An 18,240-nucleotide genomic window follows, 5' to 3' on the forward strand; every position below is an offset into this window, starting at 1 on the left:
AGTAAAAACGTACAACCTCTCAATGATGCATTTTCACATTTTCTTGTGAAAATTACTTACTGCCCTAGAACACTGTCAATTATTTACTATTATTTGATATTATTTACCCTGCACTGCATTTGTAAAAGCATTAAAGGAATGAAAAGACTTGCTCCTTGCCCGTGAGTTGCTTGCGATATAGATAAAAGATGGAAAAAAGAAAAGCACAACACTAACTAAATCTATGGTGTGCAGATTATAAGTGATGATATAAATTTAGTGTTGTAAGAACTTAGAGGAAAGCTAGATTAATTTTTCCCAGGGAAAATGGGTGGTAGACAGCATTTGAAAAAAACCTTAGAAAATGTATAATATTTCAACACAAAGACAGCATTAGAGAAGGGCATTTTACATGGACGTACAGTTTTAGTAAAGGCACAGAGGAAAGAGAGTACATGTGAATGTAGAAAACTTCAAGTGAAGGAGTCCAGCTGAAGGACAGGAAAACAGGATACATGGGGAGAAATGACAGGAAACTGATCTGGAAAAGTAAGCTGTGGCCAGTTCTTAACATAAAAGGGGTTGGGGGTGTAGAAAGCTAGATTTTAGAAATAGGAAATCACTTTTAAAATATACCCTTTACTAATAATTTTTCCCACCATATCTTTGATTTTAGAGTGAGAAATATTTTATTAGCAAGTTTACTTGCAAACTAGGAGCAGTCACTTCAAAGAAAAATAATGTAAATGCTGGCAAATTCTTGGCTGCAGCTGAACTGATAATATTCTTATTACCTATATCTTGTGATTGTTTTACAACTCTCTTTTCGCATCATCAAAATACCTTCTTAGGTTTAATGCATTCTGTATGTACCGAGTAGCTACTCCGGAACTAGTATTTGCTCACATGGTTACTCATCCTCTCCTTTTCTGCCCCAATCTGTCCTACCAACCACTCACTCAGTCACTCGCTCTTCTCCTGTAAACACTATCAATAATAATAACATTACTAGCTCCAACTTGCTATAGTGACAGGCATTGCAATTAATGCTTTATGAACAGTTATTTAATATAATCCTCAAAACAAAACTATGAAAAAGGTATGATTATCCCTATTTTACGGATGAGGCAACAAATTCAGAGATGTTAACTATTTTGCCAGTTGGTAAGTGACAGAATCCAGGTTTAAATCACATATGCTTGACTCCGGAACCCTTGCCTGTTACCACTTCACTATTATCTCCAGTACCCTTTGGCCACTTACTGCTATGGTTCAGTATTTTCAATTAAAAATTAAAATATTCATTGAGTGACTGCTACTGTAAGATCCTGTTCCAGGTATTGTCAGAGGTATATAAATAGATGAGAGAATGCCTGTGGGTTATTAATGCTCATAATCTTCCATATTTGAATATAAAGAGCCATGTCTTTTATCAGTGTGTAAGATGGTATGTTTATGATTCATGAATTAAGAGCAACTAAGGAGACGGGGGGTGAAAGAGCTTGGTATATGAATGTGGATGGTGACCACATCTCAGACAGAAATCAGCCAACCCTGACTAGATGACTTACAGAGAATTTTAATAATACATTTCAAGCAGAGTCTGTAAAAACTCTCTCTGCTGATGAAAAATCTGTCCTGTCAGAAGTTCCCAACCAAATCTGCTTACAATCCATTTTCAATGAACCTCAACTTCCTTTGAAGTAGAATAAGCTACTAAAGCATTTTAGCCAACAATAAGCACATTGTGAGGTTAGTGCTTATAAGATTCATTACTGATGAACAAAGTTACTGAGTTAAAACACAAATGTAATATCAAACTACTGGTACCACATAGTCTGAATGCTGTGTCAAGTGATACAGAACTATTTCAATGCAAAAAATATGTCATCTTTTTAAGCTACCTGCCTCTAATATTCCCTTCACTAACTTCTGAATAAGTTAATACTGTCAGGTTACTGGTTACATTTTTACAAACAATGAGAAGAGTTATGAATACACAAGAAACTGAGTAGGATGCTGTTCAGCGGTCCTCTTTAAGGTAACCACACATGTTGTTGTTTAGTCGCTAAGTTACGTCTGACTCTTTTGTGAAACCAAGGACTATAGCATGCCAGGCTCCTCTGTCCTTGGGATTCTCCAAGCAAGAATACTGGAGTGGGTTGCCATTCCCTTCTCCAGGGGAGCTTTCTGACCCAGAGATCGAACCCGGGTCTCCTGCATCGCAGACAGATTCTTTACCAACTGAGCCACCAGGGAAGCCCTAGGGGACATCAGTTCAGTTTGATTGCTCAGTTGTGTCTGACTCTTTGCAACCCCATGGACTGCCAGGGGACACAGGGCTAAGCTATTAGTCTGGCAAGCAGGGCACAATCCTTAGAGTCGCTGAATGGAGGGGAGACAGACGGGTTAACCTGCATGCATTAACTATTAGGGTGCACTCTGCTAGGGATGCAGGGGAGTGCTTCAGGAGCTCATACGAGTGGCACCAGCCCCAGAGTTGGGATTCCCAGTCCCCAGCAGCCTCCCTCCTGCTGTCTGGAATGCTCTTCCCTGGCTGAAAGATCCGCCCCGACAATGTCTGCATGGTTCCCTCTCTCCACTAGCCAGTGCATGCGTGCCAAGTCACTTCAGTTGTATCTGTCTCTGCAACCCTATGGACTGTAGCCCACCAGACTCCTCTGTCCACGGGATTCTCCAGGCAAGAATACTGGAGTGGGTTGTCATTCCCTTCTCCAGGGGATCTTCCCAACCCTACTTGGCAGGCGGATTCTTTACCACTGAGCCATCAGGGGAAGCCCAACCACACATACGCAGGGATATTCATAAGGAGTCACAATTTTGGACTCAGGCACAGTATTCACATCACAAATTGCAGAGCTAAGTCTTATCCAAAGATCACCATGGCAAATACTGTCGGTATTTAATCTGGAATCTAAACGTTGAATACAATTCATTTTAAGAAAACAAAAGTCAATAAAGAGAAACCATTCTAAGAATTTAAGATTGGCCAAAGAAGTAGCAATCATGTCTCATTAACAAGAAGAATCATCAGGCTACATAAAATTATGACACCGATACTTACTGTTCAATTCGGGGTGACAAGTACAGCTTAGGGTACACCTGAGTGGCTTCAGTGTCCTCAAAACTGACAGAAAGGAGGGCCACATCTTCTCCTGGGTCTTCATTCACATCCTTAAACAGTTAGTGAAAAACACAATGGCATTAGTACTTGCTCTCGTAACATTTTTTTGGTGACCAGCTTACTGTCTGCCAGCAATAAGGCCAGAAGTGTGGGTCACCTGGATTCAAGTTTTGAGACTCCATACATGCTTTGCCACATATCTAGTCACTTTTTAACAGTGACAGCTTTCAAACATTCCGATCAAACTCCACCATAGTAATAAAAAGATCCCCACCAATCTTTCAGTTGTTTCCACATTCCAAGAAGGGAAAAGTGAATCTGGTGTTAATAAAGGATTAGACGAAAACGTAGTGAAGTTACAGTAGCTAGCAAGATATATAATGTCTTATAATTTATATAATACATACAAATGGCTTAAAATTTACTTTTCCTAGGAAGAAGATGCATTATAAACATGATTTATATCACCAGACAACAACGAAATCTTAAAATACCCTAGGAATTTTATTATATCTATCTTGATAATATACTGTAAGTTATTTAGTAAACATTGCCAAGAAACATATTACTATGAAGTGTACCACTGTACATGCAAATGGCAGGGTGTTACATACATATCTGCTTAAGCAAAATGATCATGGATGATTCATATGTGAACCACAAGACATATTTATTTTAAAAGTCTAGTTATACAATGCAAAGAAAGAGAGGAAAACAATAGAATGGGAAAGACTAGAGATCTCTTCAAGAAAATTAGAGATACCAAGGGAACATTTCATGCAAAGATGGGCTCAATAAAGGATAGAAATGGTATGGGCCTAACAGAAGCAGAAGATAGTAAGAAGAGGTGGCAAGAATACACAGAATAACTATACAAAAAAGATCTTCACGACCCAGATAATCACGATGGTGTGATCACTCACCTAGAGCCAGACATCCTGGAATGTGAAGTCAAGTGGGCCTTAGAAAGCATCACTATGAACAAAGCTAGTGGAGGTGACAGAATTCCAGTGGAGCTATTTCAAATCCTGAAAGATGATGCTGTGAAAGTGCTGCACTCAATATGCCAGCAAATTTGGACAACTCAGCAGTGGCCACAGGACTGGAAAAGGTCGGTTTTCATTCCAATCCCAAAGAAAGGCAATGCCAAAGAATGTTCAAACTACCACACAATTACACTCATCTCACATGCTAGTAAAGTAATGCTCAAAATTCTCCAAGCCAGGCTTTAGCAGTACGTGAACCGTGAACTTCCAGATGTTCAAGCTGGTTTTAGAAAAGGCAGAGGAACCAGAAATCAAATTGCCAACATCTGCTGGATCATGGAAAAAGCAAGAGAGTTCCAGAAAAACACCTATTTCTGCTTTATTGACTATGCCAAAGCCTTTGACTGTGTGGATCACAATCAACTGTGGAAAATTCTGAAAGAGATGGGAATACCAGACCACCTGACCTGCCTCTTGCAAAACCTATATGCAGGTCAGGAAGCAACAGTTAGAACTGGACATGGAACAACAGACTGGTTCCAAATAGGAAAAGGGGTACGTCAAGGCTGTATATTGTCAACCTGCTTATTTAAATTCTATGCAGAGTACATCATGAGAAACGCTGGGCTGGAAGAAGCACAAGCTGGAATCAAGATTGCCGGGAGAAATATCAATAACCTCAGATATGCAGATGACACCACCCTTATGGCAGAAAGTGAAGAAGAACTAAAAAGCCTCTTGATGAAAGTGAAAGAGGAGAGTGAAAAAGTTGGCTTAAAGCTCAACATTCAGATAACGAAGATCATGGCACCTCGTCCCATCACTTCATGGGAAATAGATGGGGAAACAGTGGAAACAGTGTCAGACTTTATTTTTCTGGGCTCCAAAATCACTGCAGATGGTGATTGCAGCCATGAAATTAAATGATGCTTACTCCTTGGAAGGAAAGTTATGATCAACCTAGATAGCATATTGAAAAGCAGAGACATTACTCTGCCAACAAAGGTCCGTCTAGTCAAGGCTATGGTTTTTCCAGTGGTAATGTATGGATGTGAGAGTTGGACTGTGAAGAAAGCTGAGCACTGAAGAATTGATGCTTTTGAACTGTGGTGTTGGAGAAGACTCTTGAGAGTCCTTTGGACTGCAAGGAGATCCAACCAGTCCATTCTAAAGGAGATCAGTCCTGGGTGTTCTTTGGAAGAAATGATGCTAAAGCTGAAACTCCAATACTTAGGCCACCTGATGCAAAGAGTTGACACATTGGAAAAGACTCTGATGCTGGGAGGGATTGGGGGCAGGAGGAGAAGGGGATGACAGAGGATGAGATGGCTGGATGGCATCACCCACTCGATGGACATGAGTTTGAGTGGACTCCGGGAGTTAGTGGACAGGGAGGCCTGGCGTGCTGCAATTCATGGGGTCGCAAAGAGTCGGACACGACTGAGCAACTGAACTGAACTGAACTATAAGAATATTATAAGACAAAAACATAGAAACATTGAGAGGTTGAACTGATAATGATAAAGCTAAACTTACTGTAATTTATAATTAAAAAATAAGAATAGCAACAATCGAATGTCATAATCAACTGAAGCCAAACTGGTGATATACTAAATTGTTCTGAATTAAAACTGTGGGACTTACCACTACATGAATGTACTTTACAAGCACTGCCAAGCACTGACTATTTGGCAGACTTCTGAAGCAAATACCAAATTAGAATAAATTCTCATAGCATGGTGATTTCAATTTGAGAATAGAAAATTTTAATAACCCTTAACAATTTATTTCTGGTTGGTAAGTGGCTACAAAGGCTTCCCTGTTGGCTCAGGCAGTGAAGAATCCACCTTCAATGTGGGAGACCGGGTTCAATCAGGAAGATCCCCTGAAGAAGGGAAAGGCAACCCACTCCAGTATTCTTGCCTGGAGAATCCCATGGATGGAGAATGGTGGACTAGAGTCCACTGGGTTGCAAAAAGTCGGACATGACTGAGTGACTCACACACACACACAAATGGCTCCAAATCAAATACAAGTTTTTAAGAAACTTAATAGAATTGCACATTTTTCACACTAAGGCACTGCTAAGAGCCAACCCACATTTCTAAATCAGATCACAAGTTCTCAGCAGACATCCTAGGAGGGTCCCAACCCAGACTTTAAGAATCACTGCCCGTGATACTTGGGAATCTCAGACATCATGTCCTTCCTTTGGTCTAAACAGGCCTCAGCCCAGCTTCTCCTGCATCTTCGGAAGCTGGTCCTCACACTCACCTGCTTACCTCAAGCATCTTTGATCTCCTTGCTCTGCCTTCTACTGTGTCTACAGGATGCACCACTGTGGCAAGTATACACAGGGACAAGGACTGAAAGTCTCTCCCATCTTAAAATACAAAAATTTTTAAAAGAAAGAAAAGAAATCATGCTGGTCTCTGCTTAGTTCCCTGCGTTCTGACATCTCTCCTCCTCCACTGCATAGACTGCTGCTGAAAGACTGCTCCACACTCCCTGTCTCACTCCCTCCCCTCTTCTTAACCTCCCCTTAGCCCACTCTAGTAGCCTTCTGACCCTACTTCCTACCAGGACAGTCACTAAAGACAACAAATGCCTCTCGGTCCCCATCTTACTCAATCTCTAAACAGTATTTGACATGGAATTCTCTCTCCTCTGAAAATATGCCTTCTTGCTTCTAAGAAACTATATGTTCCGGGTCTTCTCTTGTCTCTTTGGCCACTTCCTCCTTTCTTTTCTTCCTCTCTTTTTTAACTTCGCAATTGTTTTTTCATTTTACATTACAAAATGCAGGCTTGTTGTAACAATTCAAATGATACAGAAGCTTTTTTTGTGTTGTTGTTGTTTTAAAAAGGCATTTCCATCCTTGCTTTTCAAGGTAACCAACAGTAACCGTGTACGTGGCCTTAAACAGCTTTTTCTATGATCATAAAAACATACACACACTTGCATATAAATAACTCTTTAACTGTGTGTTCTGTTTTCCCTAATAAGAGTCCTATTATACACAGGACTCTACCACTGGCTTTCTAAATAGTCACATAATATTTCACGTCATGGATTTATTTTGTATTTAACCATTTCCCTAGCAACAGACATTCAGGTTGCCTGTAGTTCTTAGCCACTTGATATTGCTGCAGTAAGTATCTTTGGATAAATACCCTTTAGTAGTGGGACTTCTATTTCTTAGGAGATAATTAAAACTCAGCTTGCTGGGTCAAAGGCTATAAACATTTTACATTTTAATAGATTGTTTTTCTAAAATTCACATTTGGACCCATGAATTTGCATCAATATGAGAAAGAGCCTCTTTCCGTTCATCCTGAGTAACTAGATGATACTGGCTGTTTCTCTTTCATTTGACACTGGCAATCTGATAGCTGGAAAATTGTACCTCAATTTATATTCAATGAATGAAGCTGGGCCATTTTTTCCCACTTGTTTATAGATTATTTACATTTCTCCTATAAACTTTCCTATCAAATCTTTTGCCCATTTTGCTTAAAGGTTTTTGGGCTTTTTTGTTGTTTTTGTTATTGTTTATTAGATTTACTAACCCTTGTCTATCCCATGTATTATAAATATTTTCTCTTTTTGGCTTCGGACTTTGTCTGGGGGCTCTTCTGACATCAGAAGAAAATTGAGAATTCTATGGGGTTAAATCTGGCTAATAACTCAGAGGTTGTTTAACCGTTTTCTTAGTTGTTCATCTAACACTGTTACACTTTTTTATTTTTACACGCAGATTTGCAATGCAAGTATTATCTGGACTATATCCTTAGGTGGGCTGACAGAGGAAGTGTATACAAGGAACAAGTAGCGCAGTGCCTGGAACACAGAAGCCACTCAGTGTCTGCTGAATGGATAAATCAATAAACAATTTAATGTTAATTCCTAACCTTCTTCCTCCACACCTAGTGATTTTATAAAAGTTGCTGTCACCAGTGATGTCTGGTAACTAAGTACTGGTTCCTGGCTCCTGTCCTCTCCTCTACCTCCCCTCCCCAGTAAACCAAAGTCCCCAGAACTAGTGGTTTTAAAAGGAAAGCCAAGACTGGGAGTCTGAGTTTATCTATCACTTTTTACTTTTTTATAGATGAGAAAGAATCCAACTTTGTATGTTCCTTTCTATAAAGTAAGGATGGAAAATTTTAAAAATACTTATAGCCTCAGCAAATAGAAACTATGTAATTATATGATTCTAAAACTCATAAAATATCTAAAATTAAGGGTGAAGCTGAGCTTGAAAAAATTCACATTCAGAGAGACAAATTCATTTTATAATCTAAGTGCTAAAGTAGTTCCCTTTGGAGTTAGGGTAGTCACCTTCAGAGAGACAATAAAAAAAGAATTAACATTGAACTGACTTTCAGATACCTTTGCCCAACAACTGAGTTTCCTTGTTAAAGGTCTCTGACTACAAGTCACAGAACTCTGTTAAAATTAAAAAAAAAAAAAAAACTGAAAAAAATGGGGGCCACTAAAAATCCTTTTAATTAGCAGCTTCATTTCATATGCCTATGAATAATTTATAATTATTTCCCTTTCCTGCTTTTGAACTTTGCATTTCACTACTATTTAAGCAAAGAACAGAAATGCTCAGAGACAGTCCTCCAAACAACCAGGATGACCCTTGTTTACATAATCAACATTTATTATCTGGCATCCTGCAAAAAGTACATGAAACATTAGTCTGAGTATGAAAATAGCTGTTTCTAGGAGTTCCTTTTACGAACTTCTTTAATATGATTTATTCCCCTCGGTGTGGCACATGAGTTTCCCCCGAGCTGGTATTTGATTTCTAATGGATACGTAAGTTTGACTTTGAGAGCTTAAATAAGCCCAAAGAGTTCCAAAAATACAAATCTACACAGTGCTGCTTCCAGTTTCTGCAGCTCTAACAGGCTTGTACATGTGTTCCTTCCCATCTGGGAAATTATAAAAGAAGCTCTTGTCCCATGGTTCTTAGAAGCTAACATTACAGATGATTATTGTAACCACTAATGGCAGCATTTGGAAAACAGGGGGTGGCAACAGTGTAGCAGGGGAAATTTTAAAATGTACAAGTATACATTTTCAGGGCTTCCTATCTGCGCCATTTGAAACTGCAGCAGACTAAAATGGGGTGGGGGGCAATGCCGAATCTGCTAAAGCTGAAACAAAAATACTGCCTCACACCTTTACAAAAGCACGTCAGGCACTGATATGCATATGGCGAGGCAATCATGGCTGTGATATTTTGCTGAGAATTATCAGTGGATTTGGCATGGCATTTGGTTATAGCAGAAAGGGCTTCCTGTGGCTTGCAGTGAATAGTCACTAGATGGTGAGTTCCTTGCAGGCTGGGAGTTTTTCCTGTTCATTTTTGTATCCCCAGTGTCTGGAACATAGTAAATATATAGCAAATTGGTTGAAAAAAACTGAATTAGCACAGGAATGACTGTAAGAGTAAGTAAATGATGGAGTTAAACAGAAAATGCTTTCTGTTACAAAGATTCTCAATATTTATCTCTTCTGTGCCTTAAATCTACAACTAGTTCAGATTTTATCAAAGAAAACTCAAATCTGAACCATACATAAGCGAAGGATATACTGACCAATAAAAGTTAACACTCTGCTTAGGTTATAATGGTTTATTTATACACCTTTTCTCCATTGGGGCTCACTGCAATATCAAAAGGGTATAAAAAAGACAATAATTAGCCTTGGAAATGAAAGTAGACACAAGTACAATTTATCATTATGCTATACTTTTTTGATATGCTAATTTTCCAAATGAGGAAAGCAGGCATTAAACAAGCCCCTATATGTTGATCCTATATGTAGGATCAAACCATCAATTAACTAGTTGCTGACAGAAAATATTAGCTGGACAATATATATATTACAAACCACATGTCACATAGGAAGACTGTAAAAAAATAAAAAACCGCATTGCTCACTTCTAAAAGTTTTACAACAAAACTATAACCATTACTAGTAAAACCAGTTTGTGGATATAAAGACTATAAAGAAGCTATTATCCCGTCTGTCAAAAACAGAGTAAGAACTACTTTGAGTTGTATTTAAAATTATATTAAATAAGACCCAGGATTAATCATGATTCCTAGGGTGACTAAAAACTACGTCTGAGTAAGCACCTCATTATACAAAAGGTATGAGTTTTTTAAAAGATATAAGCAAATTAAAATTTTCCAAAACAGAACCTTATTTTAAAATATACTAAATGAGGTTTGTACTCTAGAGGCCCCAGAATTTTGACAGTATAGATTTGTCATCAGATTACATAAATTTAGGTTTTTCCAAGTCAAGTTTTTTCAAGTAAGAGAATGAGACACTCACAATGCTACCATTCATTTAACACGCACGGAACAAAGTAAGTAAAACATATAGTATGTTACAAATACTATGGAGGAAAATTAAAGCTGGAGAAAGGGATAAAGATATATAAATATAAAGGAGGGAACAGAAGTTTCAAGAGTGGTCAAGACAGCTTATGGAGACTCAGCAGTGGCCTCTCATTACTTGAGACAGGAGATTTACAATAACATGTCCTCTAGATTCACTGTTACATATCAGTATAAGCAGCCCCAGTTAAAATTTGAATTGGATTCTACTAGCATTAAGACATGACAACAAGGAGCTTCCCCAGTGGTCCAGGGGTTAAGACTCCATCTTGCAATGAAGCGGGTACAGATTCGATCCCTGGTGAGGGAACTAAGATCCCACATGCTCCAGGGCAACTGAGTCCAAGGGTCTCAACTAGAGAGTCTATGCACCTCAACTAGAGAGTTGGTGCAGAACAACGAAGATCCTGCACGATGGAAGGAAGATACCGTCTGCCACAACTAAGATGCATTGCAGTCAAAAGAAGACATTAAGCAAAAGAAATACTGTCACCCTGCTTATTTAACTCATATGCAGAGTACATCATGCAAAATGCTGGGCTGGATGAAACACAAGCTGGAATCAAGATTGCCAGGAGAAAAACAATAACCTCAGATATGCTGATGACACTACCCTTACGGCAGAAAGCAAAGAGCAACTAAAAAGCCTCTTGAAGGTGAAAGAGGAGAGTGAAAAAGCTGGCTTAAAACTCAACATTCAAAAAACTAAGATCATGGCATCTGGTCCCATCACTTCATGGCAAATAGATGGGGGAAACAATGGAAACAGTGACAGACTTTATTTTCCTGGGCTCCAAAATCACTGCAGATGGTGACTGTAGTCATGAAATTAAAAGACATTTGCTCCTTGGAAGAAGAGCTATGACAAACCTAGACAGTGTATTAAAAAAGCAGAGACATTACCAACAAAGGTCCATATGGTTAAATCTATGGTTTTTCCAGTAGTCATGTATGGATGTGACAGTTTGGACCATAAAGAAGACTGAGAGCTGAAGAATTGACGCTTTTGAAATGTAGTGTTGGAGAAGACTATTGAGAGTCTCTTGGACTGCAAGGAGATCAAACCAATCAATCCTAAAGGAAATCAATCCTGAATATTCATTGGAAGGACTGATGCTGAGGCTGAAGCTCCAATACTTTGGTCACCTGATGCACAGAGCTGACTCACTGGAAAAGACCCTGATGCTGGGAAAGACTGAAGGCAGGAGGAGAAGGGGATGACAGAGGACGAGATGGTTGGATGGCATCACTGACTCAATTGACATGAGTTTGAGCAAGCTCCAGGAGATGGTGAAGGACAGGGAAGCCTGGCGTGCTGCAGTCCATGGAGTTGCAAAGAGTCAGACATGACTGAGCGACTGAACAACAGCAAAAGAAATATGGAAGAATAAGAAAAACAATGTATCTAAGGGAAGACCTTGGTCTCACTGCTAAGAAGTCTCTGTCCAATAATGACACTACTCGTTTTGGAAATCAGGTCATTTTCTCTTCATCAAAGTGCTGGGAAATATATAAGTGCAAGGAAAGGCAGTTCAGTCAGAAAGCAAAATGGATACAAGAGTAAGGAATCAATGGGCATCATACTGGGCCCTTTGGCCTGCTAGTTGGCTCCCGACCCTGGGCCCCTCTGTTCCATGCAGCAGGGCTTGCAGCACTGGGGTCGGGATTCTGAAAGTCTAGTTACAGCTTATCTCACCACATACTGAGTTCTTGGCTAACACTCACTTCAATATATTGATATATCGTGTGAAGACAGCATTTAAGAGAGTTACTTTGGATCTGGTTTCACCAAATGAAGATGAGAATAAAACGATTCTCTTTGCTTAGTCCAGAGAAACTGGGCTACTTCTCATGTGTTTCCCTGACTAACACTTTTGCAGTTGCCATTCCCCTTATAAAAAAACATTTTCTCAGGACTTCCCTGGTCCAGTGGTTAAGACTCCACACTTCCAATGCAGAGGGCACAGGTTCAATCTCTGGTTGAGGAACTAAGATCCCACATGCCATGCCATGCAGCCAAAAAGAAAAAAAAAAAAAAAAAAAGAGTTCTTTCTCTTGTGATTGTTGAGAAGGGCAAAATAGGTGAAGAGGATTAAGAGGTACAAAACTCCAGTTATAAAATAAGTCAGTCATAGGGATATAATATATAGAATAAGGAATATGGTCAATAATATTGCAATAACTTAGTGTGGGGACAGTTGGTTACTAGCCTGATCATGGTTATCATTTCTTAACGTATGCAGATGTCAAATCACTACGTAGTACACCTGATGCTAACATAATATTGTATCTCAACTATATTTCAATCAAAAAATAAAGTATAATTTAAAAATGCTCTTTCTCTCCTTTTCTTAAGTGGTGTGATTTTAATTTAACTCTGTAAATTCACTCGCTTCATTAAGATTCCTTTCAACTGCACTGTGATCTATGTCTACTCTTGGTAGTTTTTACATGTTGCCTTATGAATTCCTCATGCTATTTAAGCAGTGTAGAGTTTATATTTCAAATAGACTGTGAATTTCTTGAGGGCAGGGTAGAGATCTACTTCCTATTAAGTCTAACAACCACAGGTGACATTTATTAAGGGTTTACTCAATAGTCACTTTGCTTAGTGTTTTATATACATTCTCTCATATAATCACCATGACAACCTTATAAGGTAGGTACTGTTATTACACATTTGCAGATGGAGAAACTGAGGCTGAAAGTGATTAAACGGTGAAAATGCATTTTGAAGTCATGTATGTTGACTCAGAACCCAGACTCCTAGCCACAATGCTATACCCACTGACATGCTGTTGGGCACAAAGAAGAGAGTATCAGTGCTCAGAGAAAAATGTAAAAACCGTGGAAACTCACATGCAGAAAAGGTAGCAGAGATCTGCTGTACATGTACTCGTTCTCCATTTAATGTCTAAATCCTGTGTGCTTCAAACAACCATGAGAAACTTAAGGCACCACTCCCTATTCCCTTTTTATCCCAAGAAGACTATCCTGACTGCATCAATACGTATTCAAAGCAAATTGAAGAGAGTATATGCTTTATGTGTTTTAATGTTTACTTTTAGAAACTGTGGAGCAAGAAATTTAAAATTCTAAGAGTACAAAGACTAAAAGCTATAAAGATCACCATGCCAAACAAAATGTATTCATTTGACATCTTTACACAGACTCATTGAAGGAAGAAGGATGGCTTCTCTGAGAACACTGATGAGGGCTGTGGAGTTCTAAGGCATAATATCAACCTTCCTTCAATTGTATGTACAATTACGCACATTCTATGATTAACTAGGGCTTCCCTGGTGGCTCAGATAGTAAAGAATCTGCCTGCAATGTGGGAGACCTGAGTTCGATTCCTGAGTTGGGAAGATCCCCTGGAGGAGGGCATGGCAACTCCCTCCAGTATTCTTGCCTGGAGAATCCCCGTGAACAGAGGAGTCTGACCAGCTATAGTCCATGGCGTCACAAAGAGTCGGACACGACTGAGTGACTAAGCACAGCACAGCACAGCACATGATTAACTAACTACACTCTGTGGAAATAAGAAGAGCTGATCATCAGGTCGGGAAAGGATAACTGCCATATTCTTGAAACAGCAGCTCTAAGAGGGGGAGTCCCAAACACCAGGATGGAGCTGCTGTCACCACCGTGTTTCCTAAAAGTGACATCTTGAGTTCATTCCTATGAGATGTCATGATATAGTATAGGTCTAGCGTTTTTCTAATTTATATCTTGCTTATTATTTTCATAAACAGAAACCATTTTACTGCCCTCGTTTATGCAGGAATCTGCTTGTGAAGCTGTACTCACCCCTAATATGTTGGTTATAGCTTCTGTTTATAAAACTAAATTGAAACACATGTTGTACAAATAACTTTGGGGAAAAAGAATTCCTGGTTCTTTCAAAACAATCATAATGAAGATTTCACTAGTCAACTACTGTCTCAACAGTTATTATACCTAACAGACATAGTCTTCAGAACACCAACCTTCTGACTAAATGGTGTGTGAAATGGAGCCTTTTCTCTAGAAAGCTGGAGGCTGGGGGGATAGGAGGGCGGGTGGGGAGTTGCAATACAGCCAAGGTCCTCATTAGAAGCACAGAATATTCCCTGGCTTCCACTACCTTCTCTCCTCACCAACATTTTTAGAGAAAGAACCTGGAGTGTGGGATTTCCTCTATTACTGTAAAAATGTATTCTTAATGAGTTGATAAGAAGCTAAGCTTATTTATATAAGCATCAGTTTCTGCAACTGTTTTACAAATTGTACCAAACCACATCCTCAGACATCTGAGTTGTGATTTTACGCACACCTACTGATAGAAACCTTGTGCCAGACTGTTCTCCAGGAGCCCAAGAAAACAAGTTAAAACAATAGTGAGTTTTCTTTAAGCACACATGGAACAAATATGAACACCATTTACCACATCCTCAGTATGTCTCCAAAACTTAACAAAAAGGTAGATAAAGCTTTTACATAGGAGTTCATATGGCTCTTTGTAAAGGATAGAAAACACAGATTTGAAATGAAAGCTGATATAGTGGACATCTGTGATACTACTTGGCTGACACCTTCTCTTCTCCTGGGAAGCCCTTTTCTCTTCCAGTCCCCACTCCTAGACCCCAATCCTTACAGTACCTGGCAGAGATACCAGTTCCAACCCCCTGTGAAGAGCTGAGGGGTCCCTAGAAGAGTGACCTAGTTCTTTTGCAGAGGCAAAAGAAACTGTCAGTAGCTATGTTCCCCATCCGCAAAAGAGGCCAGGCTATCGTGAGAGAACAAAGCCCACACCCTAGAGAAGGCAAAAGGAGAAGAGGGCAGCAGAGGATGAGATAGTTGGAGGGCATCACCAACTCAACGGACATGAACTTGGGCAAACTCTGGGAGATAGTGAGGGACAGGGAGGCTTGGCATGCTGCAGTCCATGGGTCGGACATGGACTTAGTGACTGAACAGTAACAATGACAATCAAGAGAAGGAGAGCTGAGAGAAAAGAGAGTCCTGGCAGCACGCACACCCATGTGCTTGGTCCAGCTGTGTCCTGCTCCTCCTGTTGTTTGCCTTCAACCTTTTTCTGACTTCAGAAAGCCAATAAATTGCCTACGTGCTTCAGCTGGTTGGAGGTAGTTTTCCTTCATGTACAATCAACATTTTCTCTTGTAAATGATTAAACTGACTCATACAGATGATAACCATGGCAAATGGAAATTTACAGAATTAAGTGCTAAAAAGAGACTTTCATCCTTGAGTTATCTAAATACTTGATGCATACTATTAAATGCCAGGCTCTAATCAGAACCTGGAAAGGGCTTTTAGGACTGAGAGGTGCGGCATGCCTCTGCACGTGCCAGAAGAAAGCTTTACTGGAGCAATCTGCCTCAGCACCAGGCTACGGCTGCAACTAGGCTATTTCCCCGCACTTACTGCTTCTCATCCGGGAAGATCTGAAACGGCAGAGTAACCCATCCCAAGCCTTGGATGGAACAGTCTGCCCTCACTGTTCTGTAGCCTCCCTAACCTCACCCAATGAAGGAAAATGGATCAGGGGTGCCAATGCTAATGGATGTCAAACCATAGCGGCTCGCTATTTGAACACATACACTGCTTTGCAAGTTTATCACACAACTTAACAACTGGCACAAAAATGGTGATGTTTTAGCTGCTGCTAAGTCGCTTCAGTCCGGAGAAGGCAATGGCACTCCAGTACTCTTGCCTGGAAAATCCCATGGACGGAGGAGCCTGGTGGGCTGCAGTCCATGGGGTCGCTAAGAGTCGGACACGACTGAGTGACTTCACTTTCACTTTTCACTTTCATGCATTGGAGAAGGAAATGGCAACCCACTCCAGTGTTCTTGCCTGGAGAATCCCAGGGACGGGGGAGCCTGGTGGGCTGCCGTCTATGGGGTCGCACAGAGTCGGACACGACTGAAGCAGCTTAGCAGTAGCAGCCTATGCCTTGGAGCAACTAAACCCATGCGCTACAACTACTGAGACTGTTCTAAGATCACAGGAACTTCAATTCCTAAAGCCCACACACCTAGAGCTACTACTCCACAACAGGAGAAGTCACCGCAGTGAGAAGCCTGCTTATAGAAAGGAGAGAGTAGCCTTCGCTCACAGAACTAAAGAAAGCCCTCACAGAAACGAAGACCCAGCACAGTCAAAAATAAATAAATAAATAAATTTTAAAAAGTGTTTCCTCATCTATAAAATAAGGATAATAAAAATATCCACTTTTTTTCTCATCAGATTGTTTACTATAAACTACAAGTGCAATTACAGATTTTATCATCTATTATAAGAGCCAGAAATCCATTATTTGGGCTCTGGTCCAAAATATGACTATGAAAAGAATGAAAATCAGGCCCTAAAGTTACGTTTTTAAATTACTGACCAATATCAGGGAATTTGTTAAACTGACCTCAGGGCCTCCTATAGTTAGAACAATGAGTACAAGATAGAGATGGTCAAAACCCACTTGTTAAATGGACAAATGAATCCAGCTCACAGTGATTTTTCACTTTTGTATTGAGAAGTTTGTTATTTCTCTAAAGGTTTGGCTCTCTGAGTTTTAGTTCTTCCGAGGCACAGTGTCAAAGGTATGTGTTTTATCACAGCCGTCATAGCCCTCTGCAAACCATGGGTATTCAAAACACACATTACAGGAAAAGGAAAGGTCTTTCCTCACTGAAGGCCACACAGTCTAGGCTGGTACAGCCCTTAACAATCAAGACTGTGGAATGATGTTTTGACCATTTAACAGTCTATGCCCCCTTTTAAAGAAAAAAAGCTGAATTCATTAATTTTACAAATATCTTTGATAACCTTTTAGGACAGGGACTGTTCTAGACACTCCAGTTCAGTTCAGTCACTCAGTCGTGTCCGACTCTTTGCGACCCCATGAATTGCATCAGGCCAGGCCTCCCTGTCCATCACCAACTCCTGGGGAGTCCACCCAAACCCATATTTGACCATCCAACCATCTCATCCTCTGTTGTCCCCTTCTCCTCCTGCCCTCAATCTTTCCCAGCATCAGGGTCTTGTCAAATGAGTCAGCTCTTCGCATCAGGTGGCCAAAGTATTGGAGTTTCAGCTTCAACATCAGTCCTTCCAATGAACATCAGGACTGATCTCCTTTAGGATGGACTGGTTGGATCTCCTTGCAGTCCAAGGGACTCTCCAGAGTCTTCTCCAACACCACAGTTCAAAAGCGTCAATTCTTCGGCGCTCAGCTTTCTTTATAGTCCAACTCTCATATCTATACATGACCACTGGAAAAACCATAGCCTTGACTAGACGGACCTTTGTTGACAAAGTAATGTCTCTGCTTTTGAATATGCTGTCTGCTGCTGCTAAGTTGCTTCAGTCGTGTCCGACTCTGTGCGACCCCATAGACGGCAGCCCACCAGGCTCCCCTGTCCCTGGGATTCTCCAGGCAAGAACACTGGAGTGGGTTGCCATTTCCTTCTCCAATGCATGAAAGTGAAAAGTGAAAGTGAAGTCACTCAGTCGTGTCCGACTCTTAGAGACCCCATGGACTGCAGCCTACCAGGCTCCTCCATCCATGGGATTCTCCAGGCAAAAGTACTGGAGTAGGGTGCCATTGCCTCCTCCTACAGAAATATAAATAAAAATTGTAAGAGTTTGCATGTTTTTGTATTTTTTTCAGTAAGACGTGCTAAATGTGGGCATCACAGGAAGCAACAGG

At 40.2% G+C, this 18,240-nt stretch overlaps 1 protein-coding gene across 2 annotated transcripts in view; it reads right to left on the bottom strand.

Annotated features, from left to right (window-relative positions):
• The window catches only part of BABAM2 (BRISC and BRCA1 A complex member 2), a 418,531-nt gene that overhangs the window by 201,730 nt on the left and 198,561 nt on the right, over positions 1–18,240 (bottom strand). For both annotated transcript variants that reach the window (XM_019970491.2, XM_070798114.1), the window contains exon 6: positions 3,065–3,174. In XM_019970491.2, the coding sequence (XP_019826050.1) occupies positions 3,065–3,174 (110 nt within the window). The remainder of the gene's footprint in view (positions 1–3,064; positions 3,175–18,240) is intronic.

Source organism: Bos indicus, chromosome 11 (genome assembly GCF_029378745.1).
Source record: "Bos indicus isolate NIAB-ARS_2022 breed Sahiwal x Tharparkar chromosome 11, NIAB-ARS_B.indTharparkar_mat_pri_1.0, whole genome shotgun sequence".
Lineage (NCBI taxonomy): Eukaryota > Metazoa > Chordata > Mammalia > Artiodactyla > Bovidae > Bos > Bos indicus.